The sequence below is a fragment of the Leucoraja erinacea genome, chromosome 2, assembly GCF_028641065.1.
Source record: "Leucoraja erinacea ecotype New England chromosome 2, Leri_hhj_1, whole genome shotgun sequence".
In the NCBI taxonomy this organism is placed as follows: Eukaryota; Metazoa; Chordata; class Chondrichthyes; order Rajiformes; family Rajidae; genus Leucoraja; species Leucoraja erinaceus.
This window is the reverse complement of record NC_073378.1, coordinates 72,356,392-72,371,700: the sequence shown is the minus strand read 5'-3', so window position 1 is coordinate 72,371,700 and position 15,309 is coordinate 72,356,392. Positions and strand designations below refer to the sequence as shown.

The 15,309-nt window shown below is 41.9% G+C and overlaps 1 protein-coding gene across 3 annotated transcripts in view; it reads left to right on the top strand.

Annotated features, from left to right (window-relative positions):
• Window positions 1-15,309, top strand: part of drosha (drosha ribonuclease III) — a 143,895-nt gene that overhangs the window by 98,886 nt on the left and 29,700 nt on the right. For all 3 annotated transcript variants that reach the window (XM_055658349.1, XM_055658341.1, XM_055658358.1), the window contains 5 exons: window positions 208-365; window positions 5,173-5,278; window positions 6,907-7,048; window positions 14,305-14,387; window positions 14,924-15,027. In XM_055658349.1, the coding sequence (XP_055514324.1) occupies window positions 208-365; window positions 5,173-5,278; window positions 6,907-7,048; window positions 14,305-14,387; window positions 14,924-15,027 (593 nt within the window). The remainder of the gene's footprint in view (window positions 1-207; window positions 366-5,172; window positions 5,279-6,906; window positions 7,049-14,304; window positions 14,388-14,923; window positions 15,028-15,309) is intronic.

Here is a 15,309-nt window from a genome sequence, read left to right as displayed (position 1 = left end):
CCTGCATGAAGGATGTGTAACTTGTCTATCTTTCTCCTCCCTTGTCAGGCATCAAGCTTCAACTAATCCAGAATTCACACGTCCGACTGAAGAAAGTTGGCCAATATCTAGGTCGATGATGTTTGGCTAATTTGATGCATTAAAATGTGATCACTTTACTGGGATTATCGATTAAAAAAATAAAGTCTTTTTTCCGCTTTTTATCAGTTGCAGGAATCAAAAACAGACAGGCCTTTGATTGACACGTCTCCTGTTCTGAAGAAACTGACAGATTTTGAAGAGACAATTGGAGTGAATTTTATCCACATTCGGCTCCTGGCACGAGCCTTCACTTTGCGCACTGTTGGATTTAATCATCTAACTCTGTGAGTTCACTACATTCTGCTCTGTCTCCAGAATAAGTGTAACAGCTGTCTTATTTTGAGCTAAGCTCTAATATCTTCCAATTTTACATTTGTGTTCAAGGTATTTTTTCACCATGGACTTGTCCTGAACTCTGCTCCCTGTCGAAATGTGTCAGTCATTTAAATTTTGCTCAAAGATCTTGCTATTGTGCCCTTCACTTAGGCCTATGTTCTGGCTTCTGCTCCACATTCTTTCCCTCCCCACTCTCCCCCACATCCCTGCAGATGTGCCCTCATTTCCTCACTCTCCCAGCATTTGATTATTTGAATTGTTTGTTTCACTCCTTCCCCCATTTCCAGGACAAGCACTCGATTTCCGCCCCCTCCCTCTCCCCTGAGTGCCAAGGCGCACACTTGATCTCTCCCTCCCCTGGGAGACATTTTACCCCGAGTGCATCTTCAATCTTGCCCCTCTCCCTTCTGATGCATACCTTGCCCAAGGTGCACAATTGGTACCCATGCTTTCCCTTCCCTCCACAAAGACCTGTGCATGACTTGATCTCCCATACAGTGGTGCCTTCTCATTTTGTTCTCCAACCTCTCCCCTAACCCGGTCGTGTGCTTGCCCCAGATTCCCCCTCCCATGCACCAGTGGTGGCACCTCGACTCGGTCTCTTACTGGGAAATGTTACAGTAATTTATATTTTCCTGGGCTCTTTAAATATTTGCTGTTTTCTGAGTAAATTGACTTTGTAGTAGATAGTTTTCAGGCTCCTAATTGCAAATCTAACCAGCTAGTTAAAGCAGTGTTATTTTAAAAATGTTTTGTATTTCAAAATAAAACCCTGATTTTGCAAGGAGAAGATTTCCTCTGTGGTAATGGGTTTTCACACAGCAGCAGTCAGAGCAGTTTAAGTAATTTAGTTATTAGTTTAGATTACTAGCACGGAAACAGGCCCTTAGGCCCACTGCGTCTGTGTCGACCAGCAATCCCCGCACATTAACACTATCTACACACACCCGGACCAATTTTACACATAGCAAGCCAAATTACCAACACACCTGTACGTCTTTGGAGTGTGGTAGGAAACCGAACATCTTGGAGCGAACCCACGCAGTCAGGGGAAGAACGTACAGACTCTGTACGGACAGCACCCGTAGTCGGGATTGAACCCGGATCTCTGGTGCTGCAAGTGCTGTCAGACAGCAACGCTACCGCTGCGCCACCATGCCACCCTATGGGATTAAAATTCTTTCCCTGATTTTCTCGCACTCCACCTGCTGTGATTTGAGCCATTGGCAGCTCCAAGTATGTTTGTGAACTTCAGCCCTGAGCCATTAAGCAATGAATAAATGCACGAGATGGTGTGTGCATATTTGTTTGGAAAAATCAATTTAATTTGTGGTTTGGTTCCACTGGAAAATATATTTTCCGTATCCCTGTAATTCTACTGAAATCAGTAATAAATCATTCAGAGCTATCATAGGTAATTCTGATGATAGGTGCCAAAGGTTTATTTTGCTGTCAAATAGCATCAGAATGAATCCAAAATATCTACTGCATGTGGTGGCAGTTAGGTGTCGTACTAAACATATTGCTGAATGTTTTTCTGTGGGAATTATGGTTTGATGCATTAATGATACAGAACTGAAAAGGGTCCATTTTCTTGTCTGAAGAGCTGGTGTGAGATTGTCTGCCGAGGATAAGAATTGACGTCAGTGGCTTTGAATATCTCTTTTATGAAATAACAAGCTAGGATGTGCCCTCTCTCCCACTTTGCGTGCCTCCTCACTGAGATATTTATGCAGTTAGATGTCCCGATCACCCAATTAAAGGTGAAGATTGGAAGTTGGATTGAGTAGAAGGTGAGGGGGTGGGTGCTGGCAAAAAGAATAAACATTCATGGTGAGGAATGTGGATTTCCATGTGAACCTGGAAATGCGTCTTTATTCTTTAATGGCTAACTGGCTGTAGTCTCACACGTGAAATAGTGGTAATGTCAACTCTGACATCTAAGTGACTCGAGCCGATGTCTTGGAAATGACTGAACCCTACACACAATGTTGAAACTTTCTTTACTGGCAGCTGCGTGGTTGGTTTCCCTGCTTTGTTTGTGCTCACTGATTTGTACAATAGAATTGATTTCTCATGTGTCATAAGTATTCAGCTCACCCTGACCTGACTGTGCTGAAATGATGCAGCTGCTTTTGTCTCAATCTGCAATGTTTTATTTTAGCTGCAGCATTGCGTTTGTCAGGGTTCTTTTTTGATCTTGTAGCACCAGCTAAATAAAAACAGAACTACAGCAAGATCCATGAGGATCGAGAGGTTAGAAGCCTATTCTTGCAACTTGTGGCTAAATGCTCCAGGACAGGACATACGAGATGCTAATCTGAGGTGTATGTAAGAGGTCCGTTGGTACTTTTAAAGAAAAGATATCTTATTCGTGATATCCCGTCCATTATTTTCCCCTCCCCAAACATCACAAAAGCAATCCCCACCGCTAAAAAACACTTTAGCACGTTGATATTTGTTTGAGCTTTTTGTGTATAAATTAGCTACAGAATTCCCTACATTTTAACAATGACTTTTGAAAAGTGCATTGTTATTCGTAAAAGTCTTTAAGATTCCTTGAACTGAATGTAAAGGTACAATATACTGTAAATATGAGCCACAGTCTTCAGCTTGGCATTTGTTGTTCCATAGTTTGCATTGACATCAGTTTTACAATAGCACGACACGTAAACTTTATAGAGTGTTTCAACCCTAGATATGCCGTGAAGTCCTTAAGGAGTCAAGAGTCAAGTCAAGAGTGTTTAATAGTCATATGTTCCGAAATGGAACAATTGCATTCTTACTTGCAGCAGCACAACAGATATATAAACATGATACTCTGTAAACACCATCATACCCCTGTCCCACTTAGGAAACCTGAACGGAAACCTCTGGAGACTTTGCTCCCCACCCAAGGTTTCCGTGCGGTTCCCGGAGGTTTTTGTCAGTCTCCCTAATAGTCGAAAGTGGTTTCCGCTTCTTCGATGTTCCGGCGATTATTTCAAAAAATTAAAAACTGGCCGCGACTAAAAATAGGTTGCCATTTTAAAAATCGGTAATTTTTTAATCGAATCCGGTTGCGATGCTAGTTGAAGGTGGTTGCCGGAGGTTGCAGGCGGTTGCCGGAGGTTGCAGGTAGTGTAAGGTAAGACCATCCACTACTTTCAACCTTCGGCAACCACCTTCAACTAGCATCGCAACCGACTTTGACTAAAAAATTACCGATTTTTAAAACGGCAACCTATTTTTAGTCTTGGCCGGTTTTTAATTTTTTGAAGTAATCGCCGGAACATAGAAGAAGCGGAAACTACTTTCGACCATCATGGAGACTGACAAAAACCTCCGGGAACCGCACGGAAACCTTGGGTGGGGCGCAAAGTCTCCAGAGGCTTCCGTATAGGTTTGCTAAGTGGGACAAGGGCATAAGGAACAACTAAAAAAGTTCTGTATATTTTTTTAAAAAGCAAACAATAATAGTGCAAATAAAAAACATTGCGCCTAAGTCTATGTAGTTCAGAGCATAGTTGGAGGTAGTAGTGTTTAATAGCCTGATGGTTGTGGCAGGAGTGAAATGTTTGGTGTGGCCAGGGTGATGTGAGTCTCTGATGATGCTGACTGCTTTTTTGAGGCAGCGACTCCTGTAAATCCCTTCTTTAGTGGGGAGGTCAGTACCTGTGATGGACTGGGCAGTGTTCACCAATTTTTGCTATCTTCTTAATTCCTGGGCATTCGAGTCACTGAAGCATGCCGTGATGCAACCAGTCGATATGCTCTCTATTGTACACTTGTAGACTTGTAGTAGTTCAAGAGAGTATTCATCGACATACCAAATCTTCTAATCATGTAAGGAAGTAGAGGCATTGATGGGCATGTTCCTGATGTTGGGGGAGTCCAGAACCAGGGGCCACAGTTATAGAATAAGGAGTAAGCCATTTAGAACGGAGATGAGGAAACACTTTTTCTCACAGAGAGTGGTGAGTCTGTGGAATTCTCTACCTCAGAGGGCGGACGAGGCAGGATCTCTGGATGCTTTCAAGAGAGAGCTAGATAGGGCTCTTAAAAATAGCGCAGTCAGGGGATATGGGGAAAAGGCAGGAACGGGGTGCTGATTGGGGATGATCAGCCATGATCACATTGAATGGCGGTGCTGGCTCAAAGGGCCGAATGGCCTACTCCTGCACCCATAGTCTATTGTCTATTGTCATTCAGTGTGCTGGGTCCAGGACAAGTTCAGATATATGCACGCCCAGGAATTTGAAGTTTTTGACTCTCTCCACCACTGTCCCATCGATGAAGGCAGGTTTGGCCTCCCTCTTCTATAGCCAACAATCAGTTCCTTGATGTTGTTCAGGCATCTTTCAGTCAGTCGATCAATCCTCCCCCCCTATACTCGAACACGTCATCATCTGTAATTTGTCCAACAACGGTGGCGTTGCGGCAAATTTAAAGATGGAGTTGCAGCTGTTTAATATTTACACTTGTGTGCTCTGTTCATTCGCAGGAATGTCAGATTAAATTAAATTAAATAAATTAAACTTTATGGATGGAGCTGTGCAACACAAGATTCCACTTTAATGGACAAGATCAGTGATGTAAAGATCAGATTATGGATGGTTATGAATGAAGCCAGTCAACAGTCATTTTTAATCGTGTCCAAAAAGCTCTTTGTTCCATGTAATTACAGAGACCCAACATAATTTGAGTGCTTTTCAATTTAATTTGTTGGTTGCTTAGCACTCATTGATTTTTGCAGTATTGATCTCTTTTTTGCAGGGGTCACAATCAGAGGATGGAATTCCTTGGAGACTCCATAATGCAATTGGTAGCTACTGAATACTTATTCATACACTTCCCTGACCACCACGAGGGCCACTTAACGGTGAGACACAACACGCGCCAGTATTAGTTACATTAAAATCTTATTAGGAGCTGAGCATTTGTATATTTTTAACATCCTTAGAACAAAATATTTTTTGTCTATCTCAATCATAGTCCTAAACTCATCTTGTTTTCTGCAGCATTTAAATGTATTGTAAATATTTTGCTGCAATAGATCAATTAAAGTAATGTAATAAAATGATAATTTAATTTTAAATATATTTAAAAACAGTCTTATATTTTAAAACAGTAATGATTCCAGTTTACTTTTATTTGTATTTCCTGTTTTATCATACCATCATATCCATTTTTGATTCTTAGTCTGCATATTTTATGGAAACTTGTTATTTGGACTTATTCCCCCCCAGACACTGGACTCTCCAACCAGTAATGGCAGAATAGAGTGTCTGCCACTTCCCTTCCTCTCTCTGATTATGTACTACAGAGATTGCTCGGCCTTAGTAACTCTTATTTTTCACTTTGACATTGTCCGAAGTTTTGTTGTTCAGTTTCCAGCAAAATACAAAGACAGTAAACCACAATATAATCAATAACTGGCTTACTGGTTATATATAAGATAAAGATGAATTACATCTGTAGACCCTGTTTATTTCTCCACCACCATTCTGCACCAGAACGACAATGGATCTTCACCAGCCATGAACAATACTGGAAGAGTATGTCTTGTTTTTTTTAACAGCATCCTTGAGTTTCATCCCCATTATATCTCAGGTTTTTAAAAACAAGTGGGTACAATGTGGTGACTGTAGGTCTTTTTTTTACATTTTATATATCAATTAATTTCTTATTTCTATCCCACCCTTTGGCTTACACTCTGGAATTGATAAAAAGTTTGGCTCAGACTCTGTTCACCACAAACAAAATGCTGGGAGCAACAATGAGGAATTTAGCAGATACTTGCTCTCCTTGTTCTGGGTATTGGCGGTTGTGAGTTTGTTGTAGGAGCCTTGTCAACATGCGGCAGTGTATCTTGAAGAAATATTGGACAGAAGGTAGAATGAATGTTTGGAATAGTTGAGATATCAATCGCATTGAAAGGCAAGAAGTCCCAGAATAACTCAGCAGCTCAGGCAGTTATTGATAGGACCTTTCGTGTTGGGATCCTTCTTCAGCTTCGAATCCTGACCTGAAACATCACGTATCGATGTCCTCCAGGGATGCTGCCTGACCTGCTGAGTTACTCCAGTACTTTGAGTTTTTTTAGGTAAGCCAGCATTGGCAGTTTTGGCCCAGAGCCACTGACCTTGCAAAAATAATCTTCTAATTGACCTGAAATTTGTGGGGGGTTTTTTTCCTCTGCAGAGATGCTATCAAATCTTTATCAATTATTTTCCAGCATTTTTCACTTTTCAATGAAAAGTGTCATTAAACATGAAAAAGAGCTGAAGTTGAGAAAATTGAATGTCAATTAAGAGATAAGTTTTGTTGTAAAGATGTCAATGTGAAACATGACCTCGGTTTCTGGCTCCACGATGCTGCCAGACCTGCTCAGCATTTCCAGCACTTCCTGTTTTATTTCAATTTTCCAGTATTTTACATAAAGATAATATTAATGGTAGACAGAAACAGGTTGTAACAAGGTTTCTGCTTGCATTGTTGGCTCTGTAGCTATTGCGAAGTTCTCTGGTCAACAACCGCACACAAGCCAAAGTAGCAGAAGAACTGGGTATGCAAGACTTCGCTATCACCAATGATAAGACCAAAAGACCTGTGGCACTCCGAACCAAGACTCTCGCCGACCTGTTGGAATGTGAGTGCTTCCGGCACATATACTGTGTTACGTAATCTTACCATTACTCCGTAATCTTATGCAAGTTTATTTTATACTGAAGGCTATGTTTCATTGCATTTAAATGTTGACTATGACATAATAGATAGCATTCTTGTCCCTACATTGGAAGGATGTAGACTTGCTTCCCATCCCAGAGACTCTGTGCACCGAGGTTTAAGGTTGATGCACTGTTGGAAGTGCCATTTTAATGGAAGATTTTAAACTCTGGGACAATGCCCTCTCAGGTGGTTGTAAAAGACAACACAACAGCATTTTGACAAAGAACAGCAGAGATATTTCTGTGCCAAGGCCAATGTTTATTGCTAAATCAACATGGCTGAATCTGAAGAAGGGTTTTGGCCTGAAACTTTGCCTATTTCCTTCGCTCCATAGATGCTGCTGCACCCGCTGAGTTTCTCCAGCATTTTTGTGTACCTTTGGCTGAATCTGATTATCTGGCAATTGCTGCTTGTGCAAGTTGGCGACCTTATTTCCTTCATTACCACAATGATTTCACTGGCTGCAAAGTGACATGGAGGTAACTGCAGAAGTATAAGGTTTACTTTATTTTTGTGTATTTTTTAACTATATAGTGCCCTCCATAATGTTTGGGACGCCCATCATTTATTTATTTGGCTCTGTACACAATTTGAGATTTTTATTAGAAAAAAATCACATGTGGTTAAAGTGCACATCTTCAGATTTTATTAAAGGGTATTATTAAACATTTTGGATGCACCATGTAGAAATTACAGCTGTGTTTATACATACTTCCCCATTTCAGGGCACCATAATGTTTGGAACACATGGATTCACAGGGGATTGTAATTGCTCAGGTGTGTTTAATTATCTCCTTGAAGCGGGTATAAGAGAGCTCTCAGCACCTAGCCTTTCCTCCAGTCTTTCCATCACCTTTGGAAACTTTTATTGCTGTTTATCAACATGAGGACCAAAGTTGTGGCAATGATAGTCAAAGAAACCATTATGAGACTGAGAAACAAGAATAAAACCGTTAGAGACATCAGCCAAAATTTAAGCTTACTAAAAACAAATGTTTGGAACATCATTAAGAAAAAAGAGGGTTCTAGTGAGTTTACTAATCACAAAGGGACTGGCAGGCCAAGGAAGACCTCCACAGGTGATGACAGAAGAATTCTCTCAATAATAAAGCAAAATCTCCAAGCACCTGTCCGACAGATCAGAAACACTCTTCAGGAGTCAGGTGTGGATTTGTCAATGACTACTGTCTGCGGAAAATTTCATGAACAGAAATATAGAGGCTACACTGCAAGAAGCAAACCTCTGGTTAGCTGCAAAAATAGGATGGCCAGGTTACAGTTTGTCAGGTCGGGGGGGGTTCCCCCCACCACGGGTACCATGTAATCCCGTGTTACCTGCTCCATGGTCGGATAGTCGGCGACTAAACCGTCGCCCCCACCTGGTTAGCCAGCTGAGGAGGGGGCTGTGGACCCCAGCAGGACCAAAAACAAGACCAGATGAACTCCTAGTGAGTCAACGGCGTTGGTTTTCAGCGGTCGCTGCGACCAGACAGCAATGGCAGCCAGATCTCCCACAATGCAAACGGAGGGAGAAAGTGCCCGGCGCCGACCAGCTGCCGTAGCAGTGCGCATGTGCAGGGTGGCCAATGATGGGCTGGCCATGGCAGTGCACACGGAGCTTGACAGAGAGAGAGGGGGGGTCCGCTCAGAGTTGAATGGCAGGTGTCCCGGATGCTTGCTAAGCCGGGCAAAATGACACGACTTTTAGGTTGCCTGGCGGGCCGTTGGGTGGCCATTGACACCCGGGCAACCGTTAATTTCGAGCCCTGAACAAGATACTAAACATGACTACTTTCATTTTCATTATATTGCTGTGTCCCAAACATTATGGTGCCCTGAAATGGGGAGGCTATGTATAAACACTGCTGTAATTTCTACATGGTGAAACCAAAATGTCTAAAAATGGCCATTATTAAAATCTGACAATGTGCACTTTAACCACATGTGATTTTTTTTCTATCACAAATCTCAAATTGTGGAGTACAGAGGCAAATAAATAAATGATGGGTCTTTGTCCCAAACATTATGGAGGGCACTGTATGCTGATTTCTGGAGCTGTGCCCAACGTAGAATTATATGCAGAGTTATTCAAGATAAATCTTGCAGAAGGTTAGGCTGTTCACAGAAAAGCAAATGCGTTATGAACCTCTGTCTGCTGTACATGAAAATTATGATGTAAGATATCTACCATCTTCCACTTTAAAGCACATTTATGGTCAAATTTTGTTTGATAAATCTCCTTTGAAGCACTTTAGTTTGCTTAACAGTGTTACGGGTGCTACATAGATGTTGTTAAATAACCAATTCCAATTTTAAAGGAAAGTATTGTATCTGATCCAGAGAGTAGATGCAAGGAAATTCTTTTTGCACAGCCAGCTTTTGTGATCTTGCTTGCACTGCCTCTAAAGGTGGTGGAAGCAGCTTCATTTATCACTGTCAAAAGAGAATTGGATGTATACTTGCTTGTACAGGGGGAAAAAAAACATATGGCTCTGCCGTGGAAAGAGTGGCGTGGGAGTGGGATTAATTAATTGGATCTCTCTCCCACTCTCTCAGAGTGCTGGTACATTTGATAGGCTGAGTAGTGCTGTGCGTTTCTATAATTACTGCTGTATGATAGGAGCACTCCGCTGCCACTGCAGGACCTGCTTGTTATGCCACACACAGCGCATTGGAGTTGAAGGGGAGAATGGAATCAGGGGGCGGTGAATCGCAAACCGAATTAGAAATGCCAGATGCAGATCCTCACATTTAAGTTCCCCATTTCCATACTTGATGGATGGAGATGTCCCTGAAGGAGCATGATTGGTTAAAAATGTACCTTTTATAGGTTCATAAATTGCAGTAGAAATAGGCCATTCGGCCCATCAAGTCTACTCCGCCATTCAATTATGGCTGATTTCTCTTTTCCCCCTCTACCCCATTCTCCTCCCTTCTGCACATAACCCCTGGCATGTTGGAACAAGTGTCAACATTTTGGAACCATACGTTGTACTGCATCCCACTGTCATTAAAACCTTGAAAGAAAATAAACTGCAGCTAATTGTGGCTTTCAGGACAGCCTAACATGTCTCAAGGGGTTCAGTTGAGTTTAGAAATACAGCATGGACACAGATCCTTCTGATCAGTCCACACTGATCAATGTAGTTGAGGCCAGTTCATTGGCTATATTTAAGGGGGAGTTAGATGTGGCCCTTGTGGCTAAAGGGATCAGGGGGTAAGGAGAGAAGGCAGGTACTGGATACTGAGTTGGATGATCAGCCATGATCATATTGAATGGCGGTGCAGGCTCGAAGGGCTGAATGGCCTACTCCTGCACCTAATTTCTATGTTTCTATGATCATCCTTTTGCATTAGTTCTATGTTATTCCACATTTGCCTCCACTTCCCACACACTAGGGGAAATTTACAGAGACCAATTAACCTACAAGCCTGCACCTCTTTGGGATATGGGAGGAAAACCGAGCACACAGAGGAAATCCATGTGGTCACAGGGAGAACGTGCAAACTCCACACAGAAAATACTCTAGGTCGGGTTCGAACCGAGTCTCTGGTGCCGTGAGGCAGCAGCTCTACGAGCCATGCCATTGTGATCACTATTATTTTACCAACCTGTGTCTAATTTGCCTGATAATCAATCAAAGTAAACCAGCTCAAGGCTTTGACAACATTACTTTTTCCTCAACCTTCCCGGTGTGACTGGAAACCAAAATTTACTGAATACATATGTCAGGCTGCTGTTCATTGTCTACAGCTTGGCATTCAATGCAATCACCCACTCCAGTCTTACCACCAAACTCCAGGACCTGGTCTTCTGTACCTCCCTTTGAAACAGCATCCTTGACGTCCTCGTGGGCAAACCGGGATCAGTGCGGATCCTCTCTTCACTGACCATCACCACAGGTGTGCCTCAGGACTGCATGCTTAACTTCACAATGGCAGGCAGTGACTAGTGGGGTACCGCAAGGCTCAGTACTGGGACCCCAGCTATTTACAATATATATTAATGATCTGGATGAGGGAATTGAAGGCAATATCTCCAAGTTTGCGGATGACACTAAGCTGGGGGGCAGTGTTAGGTGTGAGGAGGATGCTAGGAGACTGCAAGGTGACTTGGATAGGCTGGGTGAGGGGGCAAATGTTTGGCAGATGCAGTTTAATGTGGATAAATGTGAGGTTATCCATTTTGGTGGCAAAAACGGGAAAGCAGATTATTATCTAAACGGTGGCCGATTGGGAAAGGGGGAGATGCAGCGAGACCTGGGTGTCATGGTACACCAGTCATTGAAGGTAGGCATGCAGGTGCAGCAGGCAGTAAAGAAAGCGAATGGCATGTTGGCTTTCATAGCAAGAGGATTTGAGTATAGGAGCAGGGAGGTTCTACTGCAGTTGTATAGGGTCTTGGTGAGACCACACCTGGAGTATTGCGTGCAGTTTTGGTCTCCAAATCTGAGGAAGGACATTATTGCCATAGAGGGAGTGCAGAGAAGGTTCACCAGACTGATTCCTGGGATGTCAGGACTGTCTTATGAAGAAAGACTGGATAGACTTGGTTTATACTCTCTAGAATTTAGGAGATTGAGAGGGGATCTTATAGAAACTTACAAAATTCTTAAGGGGTTGGACAGGCTAGATGCAGGAAGATTGTTCCCGATGTTGGGGAAGTCCAGGACAAGGGGTCACAGCTTAAAGATAACGGGGAAATCCTTTAAAACCGAGACGAGGAGAACTTTTTTCACACAGAGAGTGGTGAATCTCTGGAACTCTCTGCCACAGAGGGTAGTGGAGGCCAGTTCATTGGCTATATTTAAGAGGGAGTTAGATGTGGCCCTTGTGGCCAAGGGGATCAGAGGGTATGGAGAGAAGGCAGGTACGGGATACTGAGTTGGATGATCAGCCATGATCATATTGAATGGCGGTGCAGGCTCGAAGGGCCGAATGGCCTACTCCTGCCCCTAATTTCTATGTTTCTGTGTTTCCCGCTCTAAGCTCTTTACACCCATAGCTGTGTGGCCAAGTACGGCTTCTATGCCATCTACAAATTTGTCATGGCACCACTCTTGCTGGCCATGGGTCAGTTTGCAGGAGAGAAAACATCTAATTGATTGAGTGGTGCCGCAACAACAACCTCTCGCTCAATGTCAACAAAACCAATTACTTCAGAAAAGGGACGTTGGAAGACCATGTACCAGTTTTCATTGGTGAGCCCCCAATGGAGTAAGATAGTAGCTCCCAATTCCAGAGTTTTAACATCTCAAATGAAGAAGGGTCTCGACTCAAAACGTCACCTATTCTTTCTATCCAAAGATGCTGCCTGTCCCACTGAGCTACTCCAGCTTTTTGTGGCTAACATCTGAAATGATCTGTCCTGGACCCAGTACATAGATTGTAATCATGAAGACATGCCATGCATTTACATTCGTAGAAGTTTAAAAAGATTTAGCATCTCACCGAATACTCCAACAAACCTTGACAGTAAAATGCACTATAAAAAGCATCCTGACTGTTTGCATCATGATCTTGTTTGGCAATAAAAAACACACAGGCTGTGTGGCAATTAAAAACACACTGCAGCGTGACTCTGCAGTGGTGGTCTCAGCCCCGTCCTTCACAGGCACTGACATCCATCCAGAGCATCTACATGAGGGGCTGCCTGAAGAAGGATCTACAACATCCAAGCCTTGCCTTTTTCTCACTGCTACTACTCACGGCAAGAGGTACAGTAACCTGAAGTTCCTTACCATCAGATTCATGAATAGCTACCTTCCACAATGATCAGGTTTTTATACCATCCTGCAGAATTTTATACCATCCTGCAGTAACAGAACATAATGGACTACTTTTTGCACTGCCACAGACTTGTTTTCTGATAGTGTTTTTGCACTAATATATCTTGCTTTTGCAGCCTTTTCCTTTTCACTATCTTGCATAATGATGTATTATTTTTGTTCTGAGTTCTCTACCTACCTGTGATGCTGCTGCAAACAAGATTGTCGTTTTACCTGTACCTTATTGTACTTGTGCATATAGCAATGACTTGACTTGACTTCACTGCCTGACCTTGCAGCCAGTGGTGAACAGAGCCCTTGTCCATATTAGGATTGTCACTTCCTTCCATCCAGTCCATCTTCACGGTGTGTTGCATCAGAAAAGCTGGAAATATCAACAAGGATGCTAGTCACCTTTTTTTTGTTCCAAGGCCATTCCCTTTTCTCTCTCCTGTCTTCTGGAAGAAGATACAGGAACTTGAAAACCTGACTAATCGGACTTCTTCCCCCATTGCGATCAGACTCCTGAACCAATCACCCCATCCACACCCACTTCCCAGAGGTGCTGCAAAGTGCTCTTGTTCTTAACTACCTTTTTTAGTTGTTTCAATATTGCACTTCAGTATTTTTTTGTCGCAATATTTAAGGTTGCACTACTATCTATGCACCATTTTCTTATTTTGCATTTATTGTTGTATTTATTGTATCTATCATTACCATATATACTGTTTGCTCTGTAAACTTCATGTAAGCAAGGACTTTCATTGCATCCTGATGTAGATGACAATAAACCAATCTGAATTGGTATGTTGGTGCCCAATGGTTGTTGTTAACTCATACATGTTCAATATGGGCATAAGGTAACATATTCTATTTGAACAGGGTTTTACTAAGGGCTGCCCTACAGTTTTAAAGGTGTGCCTGAAACTGTTCTGCGTGGTTTAATTTGTTTGTAAATAGATCTGATTTTTAAATTTTTGTACACACAGATTTGAGGATAGGACATTAACTTAAGAAGTGATAGGTCCGTGGAATTTTAGCACAAGGCAGTAAGAACTTGGGGATACATATTTAAGTAGGATTAGAAAGAAGTTGAGGAAAATATCTTTACTTGGAGAAGAATGGGATCTGGAACTCTCAAAATGAAAGGGTGGTGAAGGTAGAAATCCACATCTCATTATGAAAGCCCCCACATAAGCATTTATTATGCTCAAACTCGTAAAACTGCAGACCAAGAGGATGGAAGTGGCTTCAATCTTCTCGTGTGGTTTTCATACAGCAAGGACAGGATGAGCAGAATGGACTCCTTCGAGACTGAATGTTTCTGTGATTCTGAGGGATTCAGCATGTGCAACATACAAAATGTTAATAATGTTACATTGCTCTGTTATTTTGCTGTTTTATTTAGCTTTCATAGCTGCACTTTACATCGACCAGGACTTGGACTATGTCCGCACTTTCATGAATGTCTGCTTTTTCCCAAGATTGAAGGTCAGTAAAATTAAATGTAAATTCATTAATCCCACATCCTCTTACAATAGAAGAAATCATTGCATCAAATATAATATGGCAGATCAGTTCCAGGCAGGTATAACTTTATGTGGAATCACAATCAAATGAACTTTTTGTGAACTTGGTGTTCATCAACTTAGTATTGTGCATCGCATTTTAATATTAACCGCCTATATTTTCTGTGGATGTTAATACTGCTGTCAACAGAACATAATAATAATACTTATAACCCAACATTTTTTTCAATGTATTATTGCTCTTTGTTTCCCTGTAGTTTTCTTTGTGGCAAGGTTCCCAGACAATTCCATGTAAAACTATACAGAATTAGTCTAGACTATTTGGGATTTACTGTGCTGTCTGTGTTCTTTCACAATTGCTTTGGAGGGTAAAAGCTTGTATGTTAAGAATACATAAGTTATGTTTGACGGAAGTGATAGTGCACAAGGTCTACGGTTACCTGCGGTTGACATGCACAGCCTTTAATTTTTAATAGCCTTTTCTTGATGTTGCTGCAGGAGTTTATACTGAACCAGGATTGGAATGACCCCAAGTCTCAACTACAGCAGTGTTGCCTGACCCTCAGAACAGAGGGGAAAGAGCCTGATATTCCTCTGTACAAGTGAGTTTCAACATTAGTTGCGAATGAAAATGTTTTTATTAAGTGAAACTCAATAACTGAAAGCCAAGGTTACAATTTTTATTCTGTATGTGCATCACTAGCATTCTTATAATCAACTCTGGTCTAATCTACTTCTCTAGATTTAAAAAGGATTATGTAATGTTCGAAAAGACCTAAATTGTTATTCAATTATTTGTAATCAGATAACTTTGTGGTGCGATTATGCTGTAATGTTTTGGAATGTAATATTGAGATGGGTAGCCTCTGCAGGCCATTTATTTT